Raw genomic sequence first — 22,683 nt, 5'->3', positions numbered from 1 at the left:
AAACATGTTCCTCTAATCTAACGTCAAGAAAACTGGACATTTTCACATTCCCGGAACCAACACTGAATATTTGGAGAACGTTCTTATAACAAAAGTCTATTAGCTGGGCTGGATAGCATATGGCTATGCCTATGACCATATCGCATCAAGTTACACAAGTTTCTCACTGCTCTCAAGAAATACATTATAAGACATAGATTTTGTTTTCCTGTAAACAAGATATTACATTATATAATAGTATTGTACAAACTCTCATAAAAACATATTGTATTTACCCCATAAGGGTACATATTAGGGCTTTGATTCACAGGGAATGCATTGATCAAATGTTGAATTCAATGCTAGTCTTTTTGGATAAAATGAATGTACATATGTAATACATAACCAAAGAATGTACACATATAACCCATTTTTCTGAGAGTGTACAGTGTTGAGAAAATGAAGCATATGTTTGTGTTCATCAAAATGTAAAGTGTGTAGAAAAGTGCTCTACTTGTATGCATCAATCCCCACCCACACTCATTTGGTCCTGTCTCCATTTGGGAACAAAGTCCTTTGTTTGCTCTTAGATTTAAGCTCCTGTACTGACCACAGGACTTCGGCAGTCTAGCTGGATCTTCAACTAGATATGGATTTCATCAGAACGGTGGGTGCTGTAGTGGTGTTGGCTGTGCTCAGCCAGGCAGCAGTAGTGACTGAAAGTGGACTTCCTATTCTGTGGGAGAAAGCCCCAAGCGAGCTCTCCCAGCTGCCCACAGTCGACGGGGTGATCCAGATAAACCCATGGGACTACTTGCAGAGGATGGCTTTGTACAAGCTGCTGATCAACTCTACGGATCCCTACATGAGCTCCATGGGCCCTGGAGAAAAGGAGAGTCCTCTGTGGAGTCTTCCTCTGCAGCTGGGCTGGAAACTTAAATCAGGTATGATCTAAAACTTAAACAATGGTAATAATTAATAATAATTGAATAATCTTAATTAATGGTTTAATTCCAAAAGGTTTCTGTGATGGTAATGGATAGAAACTAGCACTAGCTCTGTATAGAAAGTATTACATTGTGTGGATAGTTAAAATATACGTAAAAAGCTGCCTTGCATATATTGTATACTGTGCGCATGCATGTAAATATGAATATATTATATTTACAAAAGTATTGGGACACAGCTTTTAATAATTGAATTCAGGTGTTTCAATGAGATCCATTTACAAACATTGAGCTCAGTGAATTCAAGCGTGGTACTACTGTGATAGGAGGCCACCAGTGCAATAAGTCACTTCATGAAATTTCATCCCTGCTAGATATTCAAAGGTCAACCGTACGCGGTTTATTGGAAAGTGGAAGCATTTAGGAACAGCAATACTTGTAAAGTCACAAAGCGGGTCACCAAAGGTGTGCGTAAGTCAGCAACACATGAGTTACAAATGTCCACTAATATCAGCAAAAAAAATGTGGTGGGAGCTTCGTGGAGTGGGTTTCCGTGGCTGAGCAGCTGCATGTAAGCCTCACATCACCAAGCGTTAGATGGAGAGGTGTAAAGCATGCCGCCACTGACCACAGAGCCCAGACCTCAACCCCATCCAACACTTTTGGTATGAGCTGGAACAGAGAATCCAAGCCAAGCCTTTTCATCAAACATCAGTGCCTGAACTCACAAATGCTCGACTGGATGAATAGGCAAAAATTCCCACAAAAACACTCCAAAATGTTGTGGAAATCCTTCCTATAAGTGGAAGCTGTTATAGTTGCAAAAGGGGGCACCAACTCCATATGAATGTCTATGTATTTAGAATGCAATGTCATTAAAGTCCCTGTTGGTGCAATGTTCAGGTGTCCCAAAACTTTTATCCATATAGTGTATGTACTTGTGCTGAAGAAATGTATACGAGTCAGGAAACTTAGCTCAGTACAGTATTCTAACAAACTAATTTAACAAAAGGTTACAGGGGCAGTACTTGGGCTTTAATCTAAGAGCAAACGAAGGATTGTGATCCCAAATTGGTTGACGCATAACTTTCACTTTACATCATAGGCCGGTTGACTGACCCAAGCCCTGGCAGTACTAGCACTTGTGGATTGGAAAGTTCAGAACCGGTTTGCATCTCTCCTCAGAGCTGGTATGCATGTAAGTGCAGCTCTACATTTGCACCACTAGATGGACATAAAGACAAAGCTAACTTTTATAAATCCCATCTTGTATATTCTCATTTTGTCTCTTCCACTCTCTGCAGGTATAAGCTACTATATGTCTGTGCTTCCATTCCTGGCAGCAGTTCAGACAGGTGTGGTTGGGAAGGGTGAGGTTCAGATACACATTCAGGTTCCAGCGGAGGTTGCTCACGATTACTGCTCCAGCTACACAGACTGTTCCGCCAAACACCCCGATGCCATGTCCAAATGGCAAACATTTTTCCAGGTGTCATTGTTCAGTCACTTTCTCTCTGGATGCACACACATATTCACATTCATTCATTCAGCAGATGCTTTTTTCCAAAGTGACTTACAAATGATAATATACGCAGAAGAGGAGAACTCAATGACACTGTACATGACGACTGCTACCGTAACAAACACCACAAACTAAACACAATACATTGTCAAGCAGTAACAGCAATTATCATGCATGCACACATGGGATATTTGTAGTTTAAGAAGCACCGCATCTATACGTAATCAGAGCCAAATGTCTGTGTGACCACATTGTTATGACAACAAATGAAAATACACATACTTAAAGTTAGTGGAAGTAAGCAAATTTGTGACAATGCCCACGTTAAGGTCTTCGTACGAAAGGTTGTTGAGACTTGTGCAGGTAACACCAGATCTGGCACATCTGATCTGTTAAGCTCAAGCACTAACCGTTGCTCTTTTCTGTGTTCCTCTGTAGTCTCTGCAGCAGATCAGTGAATCTGAGGACACAGATTTTTACAAGAAGGATCAGATTCTGGGACTGATGTGGGCAGCAGAGGAGGAGACTCTACTGACCGCATCCGCTGCCTGCAGTGAAAGGTCCATATATGCTTCATAACACATTCAAACTTCTGCACATGACATCATGCCATTTCCCTAAACCAAATATGTGTTGATATTCTTTCCGCTTTAGTTTGGCAGGGGCCTTCTGTTTTAACGAAACCTGTTTTGAGGCTTCTTTTATCATTGCTGTAGGCAGAAGTTGTACTCCTCTCCCGAGGTTCGGTTTGGACTGAGCTGGTTCCGCTCGGCAGCATATGTAGCAGCTGCTCATTTCCACTCCAGCATTGAGAGGTCAGAGAAGTTCATGGCTCCCTTGCCAAGCCGGGTGCTGCAGGAGGCTGATAGCCCGCCCAACATCGCCGATCTCAGCGCAGAGGAGAACCACACACTCTACGTTTTCAGCTGGATGAGCAGTGTGGATACACTGCTTGGTAAGAGGGATGGAGAGACGTCCAAATGTCTGAGACCACTATAGGGAAATTTGAATACTTTTCTATTCTATCACAACATCGACATGGAATGACACGAGGGCGAGTAAATCATACTAGAATTTTCCTTTTTGGGGGAATTAAAACCTGATCATGTTCTCCAACATGAGCTGAGATGATCCAAAGAGCATCTTGAGCTTCAGTCAGGGTTATTATTGTTAAATAAAACTACTAAAAAAATCTCTGTTAATTGAAATAAAAACATAAATATCAGTTGAAGCACTAAAATTATTAACTGGAAATAAATAAAAACTAAAACTGAAATGAAAATAAAAAATGTACTAAAAATAATACTGGTTTCAATGGAATAAGAAAATCTCTTGTTAGGGGATTTACAGTCAAAGACCCAGAACCAGATATGATGAATTAACACCCGGAGTCAAGAGTGCAGTCAATTGAAGACAAGAGTCAGAATTATAATAAATTGAAGAAAAGTTTTACTGAAGATAGTTTGCAGTTTCATCAGGCAGAAGTCAGCTTCAAGACTCACAAGGAGTTTGTAGGTTACAGTCACAAAGATCGCAGCAGTTATACCCTACACTAAGGTCTTAGATACATCCTTGCTTCAGGTTGAATAATTCTCATTGGCTAAGAAATAGATAAACATAGTCATTTCCCACACATAAACAGATAGACTGAAGCATATCTCCATCGATTATGCGGCTGACACTCGGACCCTGAAGTTAGGCACGTCGTGACGTTCCAGGTTGCAGATCTGGACGTGCTGGAAGTGCCAGGTTGCAGATCTGCGTTTCTAGTCCCCAACACGTCAGTCAATCTCCAATAATTCCACTTGTTCCTTAATTTGACACCAAGAAGACTAACAAACACACACACACCTACACACTTCGTCAAGGTTGGATTTGGCCAGGCTCTAACTATAAACAGGAGAGTCTTCTCAAAACATCAAGATAATGCGTTCTTTCTCTCAAGGAGAGGACACTTTTAATATAACACAGTTCTAAAGGAAAGGACACTTTAGTCTAACTGGAAAGTAAGGTTTAACAAAGAAATGGTCCCTTAAACTATAGACTTCAATGTCCCCTGTGACCGTAGTTGTCAGGGTACCATAGAAAAGCAGATTGATTTATTGACACGTTAAAGAAGTCCATAATTCATTTCTGGAAGCCGGGCTAAATGAGCAAGCACTGTTACTGCATTCCTGGCATTTGAGCCAAACCTCTCAGATATTTCATACAGACTAGAAAGAATACACTAAAAGACATTTTTGATAATCACAATGATAACTTCTAAAACAAAGTAAAATATCATAAGTCTAGAGAAGTCATTCAACTCATTTGATATTTGGAAGGAAACATATTGATTAATACCTTGATTATAATCACTCATTAGATATACATTGAAGCAGCAGTGATATAGATATAGTGATATGGATATAGATATACATTGAAGCAGCAGTGATATATATAGATATAGTGATATGGATATAGATATACATTGAGCAGCAGTGAATTCCAGAATCCACCCCTTCACTCTCTACAAAGAGTCGCATGATCAGTGTCACTTACATTTAGTCACCTAGAAATAGTTTAATATCTCCTCTTAAGTTTCATAAATGTTAATTTTAATGTTTAAAATAAATGTTGTATTCTAGATGGTCATTGTGGTCTCAGACATTGTGTACATGTTTTTGTGGCTCAATAAATTGATGGATTCATTAAAATCTAAACCGTAATTAGATTAGATCATGCAATGTATTTTTTATTTATTTTTTGTGAGAAAAAAATCTCACATGACTTCATGATCCCATGTTGCACAAAGAGTTTCTTGTAGTATAGCATACTTGTTGCAAAATTGAATTGTTACACAACAGTAAAGTGATTACAAGGCTAACTTAAATTTTCCAATATTTTTCCAATATTAACCAATACAACTGAAAACATGCATTATTTTGTGCAGGCGGTTCCCTGGTGAGACTCTGGCGTAGTGCTATGTGTTCAGCTCAGGCTCGGGAGAAAGGTCAGGCCCTTCTCCATGACCTCATCCTCGACCCCAAGTTCCCTGCTACCAGTCTGATGTCAATCCTGACCGAGATGACCACCAGCTGCTGAAGTCTCCAACAGATGTGAAGCAAGCCAGATCTGTTTGTTAATCTGCAGGTGTGTGTGCTGTGGTCACGACACATGGGCCATTCGCATCTTTAACTAATAAAAAATGAAGAAATCAAGCACTGCTCCTTTAAATCTCATTTATTTACTGCAAACCAGACAAAATACACAAAAACATGACAACAATATGTCTTGCTCCACAAAATACTGTGGAAATACTGTGGCTTTATATATATAACAAGACTGTACATGACTGTACAAGAAACCTGTGATAAATCTAACCTTAGGTTAACAATAATACTAAAACAAATATTCCACTGGCACACATACAAATAAAAAAAAAGTCAATATGCAGAATGAATGAGCAAATGAAGTACACATGATGATCCACAGCACGTTCTCAGTAAATATGTGACGCTGCAGCCTGGAGAGACACAAGCTTATGCCGGAAACCTCTAGAAAACTTCATTTCTAATAGCTTTGTTGTCAGTATTGCATTTTTGTCCAATGCCAATAAATTGAATTCCTCATGTCATTGTAATAATATTTGACTGGCACACAAATGTGAGCTCAGGTTAAAACGACTCTCCCTTGAATGCGTTTGGGAGCATGTTTCTGACCTGGTATTGAATTTGCCAGGAAGCCCATTGTGAAGACTGACAGCTGTTTGCACTGTATATGGAGATAGACAAACGTTGTTTTAATAATTCAGCCCTAAAACCCTTCTCAGATTTATGAATAGCCATCGCTTTTCTGACATGATCTACACCTAAACACTTCAGAACCATTTGCTTTTTAGGAATTAGTTAAATAATGTCCTGTCTGTTATAGGGAGACCATAATTTGACCAAACAAAGATGCTTGTGAACTAATTAAGGGTGTCACGATTTCGATTTTAAATCGAAATCGATCGAAATTAAGTCACAATCTCGATCATCGAATTAAAAAATGGAATCGTCGATGCTGCCACGCCCCCATGTCACGTTCGGTCGGCTTGTCAAGCAGAAAAAAACGCGTGTTGAAATGCTGCGAGTCACGCACACACCGGACGAGAAGCTCCGCGTCTATGACAACTCGAGGTATCGCACACACCGGACGAGAAGCTTCGCGTCTATGACAACTCGAGGTATCGCACACACCGGACGAGAAGCTTCGCGTCTATGACAACTCGAGGTATCGCACACACCGGACGAGAAGCTCCGCGTCTATGACAACTCGAGGTATCGTACACCGGACGCGCACTTTCATGTGGCCTGCAATATTATGTTTAAGGACATTATGGAATTAAGATCATGTCTATGTTATGAGGCTACTGTACAACGTTGCTTAGTCTGCACTTTATCTCAGAGAGCGTCCGTTAACTGAATGTATCCTGAAAATCCGATAACATCAGCGATTTTCATTCAACCAGCTGATTTCTGTAAATGAATGTAAAACATGTATATTGCAGCAAAGTCATAACGACGATTTGAGACAAATAAATGTATATAAAATGTATTTATTTATAATAAATGTAATATAAAACTATGTGAATGGCGCTCTCTGGCGCGGCAGGATTAATTTTGAACAAGGTCCTGAGCCGTTGCTGGCGCCGCGGACAGACGGCGAATGGCGCCGCCGGTGTGTGTGTGTGTGTGTGTGTGTGTGTGTACACTCAGAGAATAAAGTGTTAGAATTTTAAAGACCTGGCTCTGCGCGACGCATAGATTTATCTGTTAAACTGTTTGTTTGTTTGTTTGTTTTGTTGTGAACTTGAATGTCATCTTCTGTGAGGAAGACTGCAGTTACAAAAGAGAAACTAGATCGCAGGTTATTTTGCTTAAGTTTCCAATTGACTGAAGATATAAGTATTGTTACATTATGTTCTTAATAGATGTTTTAAATTTGACAATGTAGTGTGGTACATTGCGAACAAAGGTCAGATATTATGCATAAAAGTTTGGTCTAAAAATGGCATAGCAACCTGTGCTTTAAAAAAAAAAAAGTAAAAACCGAGAATCGAATCGAATTGTGACCTTAGAATCGAAAATGTAATCGAATCGAGGATTTGGAGAATCGTGACACCCCTAGAACTAATGTACTTTAACCTGTTTGCTCGAAGCTTAGCACAGTGTACATTTTTACAATGGGATTTGAAAACATTGACCTTCACCTAATAAATTATTTCCATTCCATCATATGTATAGTTAAATGTATAGCGATTATTAAATAAATAAGCCTGGGGCATGTCATTAATGTCATGTGAAATGGCTTTTTCCTTGTGTTTTGCACCATGTCGTGTTTCACTCGTATGTATACATATATTGTGAATACTCATATTGTGTTACTCGGCTTTCCTTTCACGCCCATGTTAATAGGCTGTTCCTGGTATGCCCTTCTTATGTTGTCAAGCTGATCCTCATCGATATATTCATAATCATGCACATCATTGTCTTCATCTTTGTTGTTTTCGATGGATATGTCGTCCAGACTTCGGCCCTTGGCGAGAGCTGAAGGGGAAGCAAACGCCAACACAAAGTTTGGGTGAGGACACAAGGACACACAAGCCTTAAAACACAGCCTGTTAAAGGTGAAGTGTGTCATGTTTTGTGTTGAAATACCTTCTCATGTCCAACCTAACTGGGTAGAGCTAATTTTAAAAGAAGCAACTAGTAGATAAAAGATAGCAGATAGAGCAAGTGTTCAGGAAACCTGCAGTTCCAGTGTGTTGCGCTGACATTACACACTCACTTCACATTTAACATCTGCTGATAAACACTAAAGAGAAAGTTGCTGAATGTTCCTACCTTTCTGCAGGGTAGGTTTTGGCAATGTGACTGGACTAGAGGAGTCACTGCATTGCATGAAGTCATCTTGTTTAAAAGGTTCAACACAAAGAGTCTGTTACGGGGATGACAGAACAATAGGAAATTACATGATGTAAATAATAAGTGAATATAAAAGTTGTATTAGCGTATTTTTGATTGCTTTGCCATTATTTTCACAATCAGTTTTTCAACATTCCTAGAATGAATCATTGACAAACAGATCATCAAATCGCAGATTTTGAATCAATGAGCAGAGAATCAATCTACACTTATAGAATACACATATGACACAGAAGGGGGCTGCATATGGAAAAACACTGGGTTGTCCAGCCCGCAGGGTGGAGTGTTTCAACCCCAGGGGTGGTAAGGTGGCTTGCCGAGGGAAAGACACATGCTCAGAGAGGCTTACAGTGGAAATACACATGTGGGGAATCCCAAATTCAGTATCTCAGAAAATTCGAATATTACTTAAGTGCTGGCCAACTGAAAAGTATGAACATGAAAAGTATGAGCATGTACAGCCCTCAATACTTAGTTGCGGCTCCTTTTTCCTGAATTACTGCAGCAATGCGGCGTGATGGAGTCGGTCAGTCTGTGGCACTGCTCAGGTGTTATGAGAGCCCAGGTTGCTCTGATAGTGGCCTTCAGCTCTTCTGCATTGTTGGGTCTGGCGTATCACATCTTCCTCTTCACAATACCCCAGAGATGTTCTATAGGGTTAAGGTCAGGCGAGTTTGCTGGCCAATTAAGAACAGGGATACCATGGTCCTTAAACCAGGTACTGGTAGCTTTGCCACTGTGTGCAGGTGTCAATTCCTGTTGGAAAATGAAATCTGCATCTCCATAAAGTTGGTCAGCAGCAGGAAGCATGAAGTGCTCTAAAACTTCCTGGTAGACGGCTGCGTGGACCTTGGACCTCAGAAAACACAGTGGACCAACACCAGCAGATGACATGGCACCCCAAACCATCACTGACTGTGGAAACCTTACACTGGACTTCAAGCAACATGGATTCTGTGCCTCTTCTCTCTTCCTCCAGATGATGGGACCTTGATTTCCAAATGAGATGCAAAATTTGCTCTCATCAGAAAAGGGGACTTTGGTCCACTGTGCTTTATTAAATCCAGAGTCAACGCAGCTGTCTACCAGGACACTTCAGAGCACTTCATGCTTCCTTCATTTTCCAGCAGGATTTGCACCTGCCCACACTGCCAAAAGAACCAAAACCTGGTTCAATGAGCACGGTATTGCTGTGTAATTACTGTGTGATTTCATGTAATATTCTTATTTTCTGGGATTTTGATTTTGTGGGTTTCAGCTGTAAGCCATAATCATCCAAATTATGACAAATACAGACTTGAGATATCTCACTTTGCATGTAATGAGTCTATATAATATATTAGTTTCACCTGTTAAGTTGAATTCTTGAAATAAATCAACTTTTTGATGATATTCTAATTACAGTATATGACCAGCATCTGTAGGTAGTAGAATGTCTAAAGTGGACTATCGAAATAAAGTGTAACCTAAAAATCTTATAAATGTATGAGGTGGCGAGGAAGGCCTTTTACCCCACAGACACACGGGGCAAAAGACACACAGTACTGATATAATACTTCAGCTAAAATAATGTGTTTTTAATAATGTCTAAGTTAATACTTGTTCAAAACAATCACTTTAGCAAAGTTTGTACTATTTTCTGTTTATTTTATACATAAAACAATTTAATAAATATACTGTCATTAAAATGTTAACCCTCTACAGCACAGGTTAAGCCCTATGTTCGGTACATTTTTCTTTAAATGATTGCAAACAATTCGAATATTTTAAAAAGTATCAAAGAACAGTCCAATAAGGTTTAGGAGTCACTATCAAGCATCATTTGAAGGTGGGACGTCCTTTTCTGACACATGGTCACAGGAGCACATGGTGTGAGAACAAAGCAAGATTATTAGCTTTAGTAATCTTATTTACATTTGCATGAACTGTACATTAAAAAATATGTGTGTGTGTATGAAGGTGTAGAGAAGCCTTTTGGCAGGTTTTATGAAGTTTTATTTTATTTTGTACGTTCACAAATAAATGTTTAGTTTTGTTGCCTCAGGGCAACGTTGTGCGATAAGGGGTAGCCTACTTTTCAAGGATGTCTTGGACAATACTTCACAATGGCAAATAATGTGTTACAATAAGGAAAAAGGCAGGTTTCCTGGGTGCACAGGAACTCCCAAAGTGACACCAATGTGCATCATCCACCTGGATGACCGCAGCCATATTGCGCCAGAACGCCCACCACACACCAGCTTATTGGTGGAGAGGAAACAGAGTAGATGGCTCACAGTCTCCGCTCTAATTCATCCCAAAGGTTTTCTATCGGGTTGAGGTCAGGACTGGTGCGCTGTCATGTTAGAACAGGAAGGGGACATCTACAAACTGTTCCACCCAAAGTTGGGAGCATGAAAGTGTCCAAAATGTCTTGGAAAGGAGTTCCTTTCACTGGAACTAAGGGGCCAAGCCCAACCCCTGAAAAACAACCCCACACCATAATCCCCCTTCACGAAACTTTACTCTTGGCACAATGCACTCAGGCAAGTACCATTCTCCTAGCAACCGCCAAACCCAGACTCGTCCATCAGATTGCCAGACAGAGAAGCATGATTGGTCACTCCAGAGAACACGTCTCCTCAGCTCCAGAGTCCAGTGGCGGCGTGCTTTACACCACTGCATCCCATGCTTTTCATTGCACTTGGATGCAGCTGCTCGACCATGGAGACTCATTCCATGAAGCTCTGAGCTAATCTGAAGGCCACACAAAGTTTGGAGGTCTGTAGCTATTGACTCTGCAGAAAGTCAGCGGAGGGAACATTTTCAATAAATCAATCAAATGTTCCCAAATGAGCCAAGAAATTATGTGGAATAATTTGAATCATGTGCCATTAAAATGCATGCAGTAGAGGGTTAATATAGAAATACATTTTAAAATTATAGGAACAAAATTATTTTAAAAAGTAAAGATTGAAAGCATTGAATGAGATCATATAATAATGTAATATAGATTTAGAGTAGTAACAATAAATTATATTTAATTATATAATATGATTAATATAATATTTTTAAACACATTATAAATATCGTGATTATCTCTAAGATGGACACCCAATTTAATGTATGATATTTCCCATCTGAATCTAATCATGTCATGTTAACCGATGGAAAAGTCAGAAGCTGTTTATTATCATGTCAATTATTTTGCCTTTCACCCCAAATACCTACATAAATCTACCACATTTGAAAAGACATCAAATATTCGATCAAATAAGCACAGAATCCGTGATCGCATCAAGGATCAAACTTATTTCCACATGCATCTTGAAAAGCAATGTTTTGGAAAGTGCTACGGCAAGTTTTCCACATCCAGTGGTTTAGAGGAATATCAAATCAAAGGTGCCTTTAGCCCTGTTGTTCCTTATTATACATGTATCATTAAAGGCCAGGCTTAAAATGCAACACTCAGTTTTATACAGTTTATAACAAAGTATTTATTTTATACGTCTTTCTATAATTATTTTTTTATTTGGTCTCCTCCACTAACAATGTCTATGAGGATGAAAATCCGAAAGTGTAGAGAAGCCCTTTCACCAGCGAGGTGTGCAGTAATAGAATATATCTCTTATAAAACCGTTCGGGTAACACCCGTAGAACCATTACAATTATTTTCAAAAATAATTAATAATATAATGAAATGTTCTTCATTCAAGAGCCTATCTGTCCACAGACTGAAATAAAGTGTGTCTGTGGTCTTATGTGTTTTGTATCAACTTTGTTTATTTAGATATTAAGCAAACATTTCCATAATGAACTCCAGGTTGACCGGGTGAGATGAAGGGTGTTGGTGGACATTGACTATTCACAGATCATTTCAGGAATGTCGTGGCCTTTTTTTCTCCCAAGTAATTATCTGGATATTGTTTACTATGTGTGTAATAATGGTTGATTAGTTTTGCTTTAACACACAAAGTCACACACAGCTCAGAACCATTTAGAACTTCATCAGTTTGGGTGTATTGAGTAATTAATGCAATGATAGTGATACTTAGGAGGATGGATTTTATTAAAATATTATCCATCATCCAATATTTTTTCAAATTATAAAATATCTGCCAGTGTAGTAGACAAAATACAGAAGTAGTATTCTACATAACATTTAAAAAGTAATTTTTGCAGTGTAACTCATAACATGGGTACATTTGACATGTATTTTGTTCAAAGTATGTTAATGCTTCTGTATTTTTTACTTACGAGAGTTCTACGAATAATGAAACTACTGCACTTTGCTTCAATTGAGTCTCATGTAGTCCGACTTTTGATTATCAGCGTAAGAAATAGGTGCCACCCATATATCTCGTTTGGCTACTTCCTAGACAGCAACATAGTGTCGGCCCAGATCTGGCATACATGTCAAGTCACCTTCTTTTATATAGTGCTTTTAACAATATAGATTGTTTCAAAGCAGCTTTACAGTGATAATAGGAAATTAAAGTAACAGATTGTTTTGGCTTTACAGCAGCTCTAGAATAAAGTTATTGTCCAGCTAAAGTTAGTTTTGATTGATTCACTTCCGTCGCAACGATCATTAGTTATTAACTTAGGGGCCGCTAACACAACACCGCTCTAACAGAAAACCCTTAATGCGATCCGGCCGCTCATTTACACAAAACAGTGCCTGGTGTCTCGAGAACGCAAACCATGAAATAAGTTCCAAGGTACGAGCCTTGATTAATTTATAATACAGAATTATTTATCGCTTCCGCATAGCCACGTGAACCGGATTTATCCCGACAACATTTTATCTGTACAGAGGTAAAGGAAATAGCGCTGTCGTCGTGTCCAGGCGCAGGTCCTTCATCAGATCCAGATACGGCCTGGACCCGGCAGACTGCGGTAAACCTCGGGATAATCAGAGAGACTAATATTAGAGTAGACGACATCCTTCTTATCAAGTACATCAGGATTTATCGGAAGTGTTCCCGGTTCCGGCTGACCTAATCTATGCAGCCTAACATTGAATTACAGAAGTCTATAATGTGTTGTGTGTATGCTAAGTCAAAGAGATGTGTTCTTAGTCTAGATTTGAACTGACAGAGTGTGTCTGCTTCCCGGACAATGTTAGGAAGACTATTCCAAAGTTTTGGTGCTAAATAGGAAAAGGATCTACCGCCGGCAGTTGATTTTTGATATTCTAGGTATTATCAACTGGCCAGAATTTTGAGATCGCAATAGACGTGACGGATTATAATACTTTAAGAGCTCGCTCAAGTACTGGGGAGCTTTGTAAGTAATCAGCAATATTTTTAAATTTATACGATGTTTAATAGGGAGCCAATGCAGAGATGACAGAACTGGGCTAATATGGTCATACTTCCTGGTTCTGGTAAGAACTCTTGCTGCTGCGTTCTGGACCAGCTGTAGTTTGTTTATTAAGCGTGCAGGGAAACCACCCAGTAGAGCATTACAATAATCTAGCCTTGATGTCATGAACGCATGAACTAATTGTTCCGCATTTTTCACTAAGAGCATATGACGTAATTTAAATATATTTTTAAGATGAAGAAATTTGGTTTTACAGATAATCGACACGTGACTTTCAAATGAAAGATTTGTATCAAAGAGCACACCCAGGTTCCTAACTGACAACGAGGACTTGACAGAGCAGCCATCAAGTGTTAGACAGTACTCTAGGTTATTACGTGTGGAAGTTTTTTGTCCAATAATTAGAATCTCTGTTTTTTCAGAATTAATTAGTAGAAAATTACCAGTCATCCAGTTTTTTATATCAGCTATGCATTCCGTTAATTTTGTGAATAGGTACATTTCGTCAGGGCGTGAAGAAATATACAGCTGAGTATCATCAGCATAACAGTGAAAACTAATGCCATTCTTCCTAATGATATCTCCTAAGAGTAGCATGTACAGAGTGAACAGCAACGGTCCTAGTACTGAGCCTTGTGGTACGCCATACTGACATTTTGATCGATAAGACATCTCTTCATTTACTGCTACAAACTGATAACGGTCAGATAAGTATGATTTAAACCATGCTAGTGCAGTTCCTATAATGCCAATATAATTTTCAAGTTTGGTACATCTTGTACATGTGTATTCAACCAAAGATGCCGAGTCAGTAGCCATTTTCAAGAAATGGCTGAAGACGCATCTTTTTCGCCAGCACTTGATCCAGTAATACTAACACTTTCTCTTCTATTCTATTTATAATTTTTTTTTTTTCATTTTAAATACAAATTACGTGTACTACGTTAGATTAAAACTGAGAAGGTCATAGCACTTGCATTTTGTTGTCCTACAGTTAGTTTAAAAGCTTCTATTGTTCTCATTTGTAAGTCGCTTTGGATAAAAGCGTCTGCTAAATTAATAAATGTAAATGTATTCCCTGTGTACCATATGTGGGCCAAATCTGGGCCGACACTGTTGCTGCCTGGGTTGCTTCTAAGGGCTTTAAACAAAACTCTGAATAATCTTTCAAACATGTAAAGCAGGGATGTTCAACTTCAGTCCTGGAGGGCCACTGTCCTGCAGAGTTTAGCTCCAACCCTAATTAAACACACCTGAACAAGCTAATTAATGTTTTCAGGATTACTAGAAAAGAGCTTTTGTCAGGGTTGAAGCTAAACTCTGTAGGACAGTGGCCCTCCAGGACCGAAGTTGAACATCCCTGATGTAAAGCCACAGATTCCGGCAAATCCAATAACTACTTTCAAATCCAGTGACTAGTTCATCATTAACAAGTTTGTTCCCTAGCAGACTGATGAAACCCTCTGTACCCCGACTCTGGAATGTTGTAGAAAGCCGTAAAAATTATAAGGACAGCGAAATAAACACCATCTAACATTTAAAAATGATCCTTGTTTCATTGTGGATCTTCGGATTTGCTTTGTTGATAAATTACAAATATTTTCTCACACTGAGCTCAGTGCCAAACCAAGAGGATTGCTATTGGTTGCCGCGGTGAATTTAGGTGCCAAACTTGAACCAAACCAAACTTGAAACTCACATGAAAATTGCATAGGGAATCGGATATCACACACGGATGAAATTCATCATCATGCCGATTCCCAGCAACCCAGACAACAACATAGTGTCGGGGCTGACACTGTGTTGCTGTCTGGAAAAGGTAAATGTGACATGCATCTTAAGGCTGCAATTTGAACATGAAGTCCATAACACCGAATACAATAAAAGACAGTTTACCTTGGGAGAGCAGCTAGAGTTCTCACTGTTTGCGCTCTCAGATCTGGATGTGAACATCTTGGGGGGTCGCGGTGGAGGATGTTTGGGTTTTTTTGGTGGCCGTGGAGGGGGTGTAACAGTAGCGACAGCGTACCTCCTGAGTGTGTAGTAACAGTCCTCTGAGATCTCCTCTATGGCTGACATTCCACTACATGTTAGATTCTCGCCAGCCCAGCGCTGTTTTACATTAAGGATCAAGTCTGTACGATTTACTGGCACCTCCCTGAACTCTGAGAGGTCAAGGTTTGACACGAGGAGGCAAGGGTCCGAGATCTCCTCCTCAATGTGTAGACCAGGCAGTCCAGCCAGAACATCCACCTTCAAAGAGAGGTCACGCACAGACACTTTGACGTTGAAGGGTAGCGGGAACCATCTGCATATTTCCGCAATGGTGTATTGACGCTTGTCCCGAACCAGCTCCATGAATCCCCCCTCCAAACACATGGGGAGGCACACAGGCTCCTTCACCTCTGTCCCCTGGTTTTTCTCTGCGACTTTCAGACATTCAAAATTATCAGCTGCCTTCTCGATCCCATTGCGTGAAAGCGCACAGCTTTTGCCCTTTGTCACTATAAACTCGTCTCCAGCCTGAACAGAAGCAAGCCCGCTGTACACCGACTCAAACTCTCTGGTGGCGACCACACGTATCTGTTCGGTCTCGCTGCGCGCCCGTTCCAGATCGTAAGCGGTGGGGAACTGCCGTGGCCGGCGCTTGAAGCGACCGTTATAGGACCCCGGGATAAGAAAGTGTCTTGTTGATTCACGGCACATTTCTGAGGCCAGGATTCGTTTGGCATAAAAAGCATGATGAACGATCACCTGTTTGGAATGGAAAAGGGACTCGAGCTCTGCTGAAAGCTTGAAATGGCTTTCACTTGACAACTTGGCGACCACAGGGAAAAACTCTGGAGGCCTCTTCAAAACATCCAGAAGAGACAGAGGCTGCACAAAGGAGTCACAATCAAACTCTTCTGTGATATCCACTACCTCCACGTCCAAGTTTGACGGGATGAGTAGAAATTTCTCGCTGACTGTGGGAAGAAAAAGGCCAAGTTTAAAGGAATGTGGAACAGAACATACTTCTTACATCTTACATCTTATGAAAACCCCAAATTCAAAATTAGAAGCAAGCCATAATGACTATTAGCTGTAAGCCATAATAATTCAAATTATAACAAATAAAGGCTTGAAATATCTCACTTTGCATGTAATATTTTGCATGCTCACTTTGTCTATATAATATATTAGTTTCACCTTTTAAGTTTAATTACTGAAATAAATGAACTTTGTCATGACATTCTAATTTTTCAAGTTTCACCTGTATCATTTTTTTTTTTTTTTACAAAAAAACAATTTCCACTCGTCTTTTTCATTAATAAAGCCTACTTATTTTCCCAGCAAGTCTTTTAAACTCATCTTCCAGGATCAGACAGCAAAAACATCAAACCCTAAAACTAACCCTAATAACCTCTAAGGGTGTGTTCAACATCCAAAAATTGTTGGGCTAAATGCGCTCATTGTATGTGCAAAGTTATGATGGTATTTTTACAAGCTGAAACTCATGAATTGCTTATAAAATGTGTAAAGGAGTCAAAACAGCAACAAGAATCGATCCGTCACACACAAACAAAAATTTCAGATAGATGCCTGTACTGAACTGTGATGGCCAACACTGCTCCCATGGCAAAAATAATTTGAGTTCTTTTTTAGGGTCGCATCTGGTGACTTCACATCCTGTTTTTGGTTCGTTTACATGTATTTGGTCCGTGTTGTGTTCATATTTCGAGACTCCGCTTGTTTGATGCGCACCGGGGGTTCAGATGGCAGCGTTCACACAACCGCACTAACAGAGCAATCGCACTAGGGTTAGTTTTAATCAAACTAAACATGCAAACTGGGAACACACCCTTATCTCTGGTTTTCAGAGAAATCTAAGATTTATAGTAAAAATAAATAAATAACTGAACTAAAAGGGAAAACAAATTACTCTTTTTCTCATGCCTTTGGCAAATAGCATTTTTAATTTTAAGCATAAAGCTCATTCAAATTTGTTAGATTGCTCTGTGAACAAAACAGTATATTTTTGGTTCTTTTGGTTTAGATATTTTTACAGGAAAACAAGAGAGAAAAATAGATTTGCTGCAGTATCGCTATAATTTTGTCATTAATAAAGTTTGTGCACACCACTAGAATAGAAATGAAACTAGTGTCATACTCACGACTCGTAACAGCCTTCAGTTCATACACTGGAGTCAGGATCAGCTCTCCAGATACATTCTCCAACAAACCGGAAAAAAAGAAGTCCTTCTTGGCCGGAGCTTTGACCTCGGTTACAGTCCTCTTCCTGCCTTTGGAGATTTTCCACTCCGCGACCTCTTTCAGGGTGTAAAACTGGTCATCATCGCACTCAATAAAGTGTCCCTGCTGGGAGAAGCTCAGGCTGAAGCAGAACTTGGGCTCTCTGAGCAGCAGCTCGCACTGCACGTGTCCAGCGTCGAGCTCGTGGGAGACGCCGGTGATCCTGAAGCTGTCTCTCTCTCTTATGAAGCCCTGAGGCAGCTCGATGTCCTGACAGCTGAGGAACACGGGCTGGCCCAGCCGATGAGAACTGATCTTCAGTGAGACGGCTATCTCCTGAATGCTTCGGTACGGCTGACTGTCAGACACCAGTTTGAACAAACCTGTCACACACAGCACAGTGCCAAAATTGAGCCGTTGTAAGAGCAAAATTGGTGACAACATAGAGACTGTGGATTATAATAAATGTACAAACACAAAAGTTGTTTAGTGAGTCATTAACAGGGGCATCATACACCTATTTTTCGGTGGGTCGCTCTTCTCTTTGCTTCTTGATAGGCTTTGTGAATCCACCATTGTGAATTCTCAAGTGGACTTCAAGGCTTTCACCTGCCCTATTGTTCACAGTCCTGGCTTACTTGAAAGCAAAGACTTTAGATATATAAAGATGGCACACTTAAATTACAATCAATGGGAGAGAGTGCAATGCGCAATATGGAGGAATAAGTCCCGCCTTCTAAATAAAAGAGCCAATCGCAAATTGGTAATGCCATTGAGTCACTGCAGCTGCTGTTGGTCCAGCCTGAAAAATGCACTTCTTTTTGTCATGATTTGAGCATTTAGAAACAATTTATGAGACAGTTGTCAGATTTCATTGGTCATTTTTAAATATGAAAAAAAGGAGAGGGAAAGGCGTAGCGCCAAACACTAGTCCCAGACAGATGAATGAATTAACTTCTTGCGGTGCTTAAAAAAAACCCCAAAAGCTCATTAGATTTTATTGTCCAGAACCTCAGGGTTGTGTGTAATGTGCAGCTGACCTTCACAGACCACATTTGCATTTTACAACAGTAGGATCAAACCTCTGCAAATAACCAATAAGGCAGCAGTGTGTCTGGCCTTTAATGAGCCTAAATTTGATGATACACAGGGCAACTTTTTGAGAAATTTTGCTGGGCAATGTGGTCGTCAACGGGCAACCAGATGAGACACAGGGCCCAAGACCAATCTAAATTATCCAGATAGAAACGTGTTGCCCATTTTCAATGGGAAAGTGCCCAAGCAACAATCGCTCGGCAAGATTGCCCAGCAACATTGCTCAAAAAGTTGCCCCGTGTATAACCACCTAAAGACAGCATGTGTTCCCGCTTCACTCGGCGCTGCTCACACCAGGTTCAAGACACTGATGTTTGTTTCCTCATGATTCCTCTCACTTCTACACCCTTCTCCATAAGCTCGAGAGATCGACACTCCACCGTACATAAACAGGAGACACAAAATCACTTCACTTTCACTGGTCTTCGCCGGTGGAATGATCTTCTCAGTCCAGTAAGAACAGCCGAGTCCCTTGCCACTCATCAATCGGGATGGTTCAAAACATGAAGTATCACTGTCAGTTTAGCCACTCAGAAATGATCTACGGGCTTGAAATCTCTATCATACAGGAGCACGACCTGCCTGAGGTGACAGCAGATGTCATGAGCCACGGTGTATTAGTAAAAAAGAAAATAAATAAATAAATAATTGAGGTAGGGAAATCTAAATTTCACCAGGTTCTCTTATTTAGTTTGATGTAAAAACATCGACTCAAACCGTTCACCAAAATGTAAAAAAACAAAGAAACAATTTTCATTGCTGAGCAGACGGGGAGGTTTGCAACACGACTTCCTCCGTTTACATCTATTGGAGCCACAAAGACTGAACAAAATGGAAAGCCGACATCTGACACAACTGTGAAAGTACTAGCATACGCACACATAATCGACATTTTTTTAGGGTGTTAGTCCATGTTTTATGTATTTGCATTTGATTAATGCTTGTGGAGTTTTTTGGTCTTTTAGAATAAACTATTTTTCAAATTTAAAAAAATTAATTTTAAGCATTTTTATTTAAAAGGGAAACAATGAAATGGAGCATAAATGGAGTATGGGGCTGAACGTATTGTTAAAGTTAATTCAGAAACAAACTGATGACATGGGATCAATTAACTTTTGAGGGTATAATATGATACATAGTCGAGCGAGTTTAGTTCAATTCTGCCGCATTTCAACCAACAACAACAGATCATTTACAAATCCGAGATACAATTAATTTGTTTTAGCAAGTTGCTTTCCAAACAGAAAAATCTGAAATAAAATATTTTTTTTTTTAAATATCTGTATATAAAAGAAAGAAATGACTTTGTAACGCCTGGTACCTGGATACTCCACCGGTATGTCGATCTGAGTGTTGCTGGAGCTCTGTGCTGTGAATCTGGTGATGGTGATGTCGATGATTTTCAGCAGATCTCCTGTCGAAAGAGAGCACTCTCTTCCAAACATCTCATACACGCAGCCTGAAAAACAGCAGTGTTTTCACACTCACATTAAACATTTCAAAGCTCTCAGTGTTCCAGTCCATTTAGCTTGGATTGCTGTAAAATTGTTGCTTCACAAATCAGAGTACTGGAGTGAAGTGGCATTTTGAGCAGTTAAAAATTATGAAATTATGTAGTTTATGCAGTTAATGACATCACAAACATAAGCCATATTACACACCGAAGAGAGCTAGAAAAAGATCAGACACAGGTTGGTTTCCGCTCTTGATATCATGTGGTTTGAAAATAAACTTTTCTTTGTTTCTTCAACTGATAAATTCAGTCATTCAGTCATCTTGCTTGTTACAATTAGAGTTTTGTTTTTGTGCAAAATCATAAGGTTGATTTAAAAAAGAATATATATATAAATGTATATATATATATATATGTACTTTAAGGAAGGAATATTTTTTAGCAATTTTATGCAATGCCAAAGCTCACATTGGTTCATGTAAAAAAACGTCCCGTACCCGTTAGGGATGTAAGGATACCCTCGTGTCACGATTTTATATATCACGATAGTGAACTCCCGATAACATGTTATTGATACTCCTATGATACTCCAAGACATATGACAGGTTAACAAAAAATGTAGGCTACTGTTAATTAAAATGATCAATTACATTGTGTGTAAATGAACAGGCTTGGACTTGGTGCTGGAAACCCAAAGCACAGGACAATAAAGACACCAGAATAACAATATTCATGATTCTGAATCTGAAAATACAGAATTATTTTAGATGAATATGCTTGATCTCTGTCACTGACTAGATATATTTAAAATAATGTAGGCCACTTTATACTGTTAACATCAGACATTTGGCATTATCAGGACACTATTCTCCCATTGCGTTATTATATATTATATTCAACATTAGGCCTATATATTAATTTAATGTAGTACTGACACTAAAACTCTGTAAACTAGATTTTTTTTCTCACACAGTAAATTTTATTTTGGATGGACTACACACAATACATTGTTGCATTTTTGTATTGCGATATATTGAGACATGATATTTTTACACCCTAGTGCCCGTCTTCAAAACCAAATTACGTAACATGATTACATAGTCTATTTTGTCTTTTATAACAAAGTATCTATTTGTTAAAAAAAAAAAAAACAGCAAACTTATCAACTATTATACATATTGTTCAACATTTCCAGTTTGTTTCTCAACCGCAAACCCTCACCTAGGCCAATACGTGAGACGGATATTCCAGATATTACGACGTTCAAAACTCATAATCACAGCTGTTATCTGACAGCGAGGACCAGATGAATTCTGAGCAGGTATTGGCTTACCTTGATAGTATATTCCTGACTGGATCTGAAGCACTCGAGGGAAAGTTTTAGGATCCACAAACTGTGTGAATTCCTGCAGTGTCGTAGCCATCTTCTGCTGTGTGTGTGAGGAGACGCTGAGAGCGAAGGCTTGTCCATAAAGCTGGACGGTGGAGGAAAACCCTGATGCCCTTTGGCCCTCCAGATGCCCCTGAGCTCAGAAGAGCAGAACGAGAACGAGACAGCGAGGCATCGAGCGCAGGCGAGGAGGAGGAGGAGGACAGGAAGCCACCTTCAGCTAACACCACAACTCAACGCATTGTTAAGCAGAGCTGCAACCCGTATTCTGCAAAAGAACTATGACATACACTAATCCCACATCCTCTGCCTGACTTCATGACACCAGGGCAAAAGCTAAGCTGAAACAAACAGGGATCCAAACCCCCGAAACAAGCGTCCCAACGCCACCGTGTCACTGCAACAGAAATAGCACTGAAAAAAATATATATCTTGTAGTTTTTAAAGAAAAAAAAAACTGCCAGCTGTGCTTGTCAGAAAAAATCTGTAAAAAAATAAAGTAGTAAATATTTACAGAACAACATAGATTTTAAATTTTAAAAATGTAATTTACAAAAAATGTTAAACTGGTGAATCCAACAGGCTTTTTCTACTGAGTTACATATACTTACAACCACCATATTAACACTAATGCTAAAGAGAAAAACACATGACGAACTAAAGTTCATCACAAGCTGAGGAACATACTGAACCATCATCATAACACACACAACATAACACTAAAATAATGCAACATAAAACACTAATGCACAAACATGTTTACGTTCCGTCACTGTAAATTAATATTATTTGTTTGGTACATTTAACAG

At 39.4% G+C, this 22,683-nt stretch overlaps 2 protein-coding genes across 3 annotated transcripts; one reads left to right on the top strand and one right to left on the bottom strand.

Moving 5' to 3' along the window:
* The first annotated feature begins 246 nt into the window (after positions 1-246).
* Positions 247-5,648, top strand: LOC306983868 (protein leg1a-like). The gene is made up of 6 exons (XM_079584660.1): positions 247-923; positions 2,032-2,124; positions 2,231-2,415; positions 2,887-3,008; positions 3,165-3,403; positions 5,381-5,648. Exons 1-6 carry the CDS (start codon positions 629-631, stop codon positions 5,530-5,532), a joined length of 1,086 nt encoding a protein of 361 aa, XP_079440786.1. The 5' UTR covers positions 247-628; the 3' UTR covers positions 5,533-5,648.
* A 7-nt stretch (positions 5,649-5,655) lies between these two features.
* Positions 5,656-22,117, bottom strand: themis (thymocyte selection associated). 2 transcript variants are annotated; one of them, XR_013794448.1, is made up of 7 exons: positions 21,818-22,114; positions 20,353-20,490; positions 17,858-18,319; positions 15,600-16,669; positions 8,316-8,409; positions 7,603-8,018; positions 5,656-6,397 (listed from the first exon to the last, which is right to left on the bottom strand). XR_013794448.1 is itself a non-coding variant. In XM_079584659.1 (6 exons), the coding sequence occupies exons 1-6, from the start codon at positions 21,906-21,908 to the stop codon at positions 7,843-7,845; spliced, it is 2,031 nt and encodes a 676-aa protein (XP_079440785.1). In that variant the 5' UTR covers positions 21,909-22,117; the 3' UTR covers positions 5,656-7,842. The 2 variants fall into 2 exon arrangements, 1 of the variants encoding a protein (XP_079440785.1); XM_079584659.1 differs by having other exon boundaries at positions 5,656-8,018; positions 21,818-22,117.
* Positions 22,118-22,683: the final 566 nt, after the last annotated feature.

Source organism: Phoxinus phoxinus (assembly GCF_949152265.1).
Source record: "Phoxinus phoxinus genome assembly, chromosome: 16".
Classification (NCBI taxonomy): Eukaryota; Metazoa; Chordata; class Actinopteri; order Cypriniformes; family Leuciscidae; genus Phoxinus; species Phoxinus phoxinus.
This window is presented reverse-complemented; position numbering and strand designations above follow the sequence as displayed.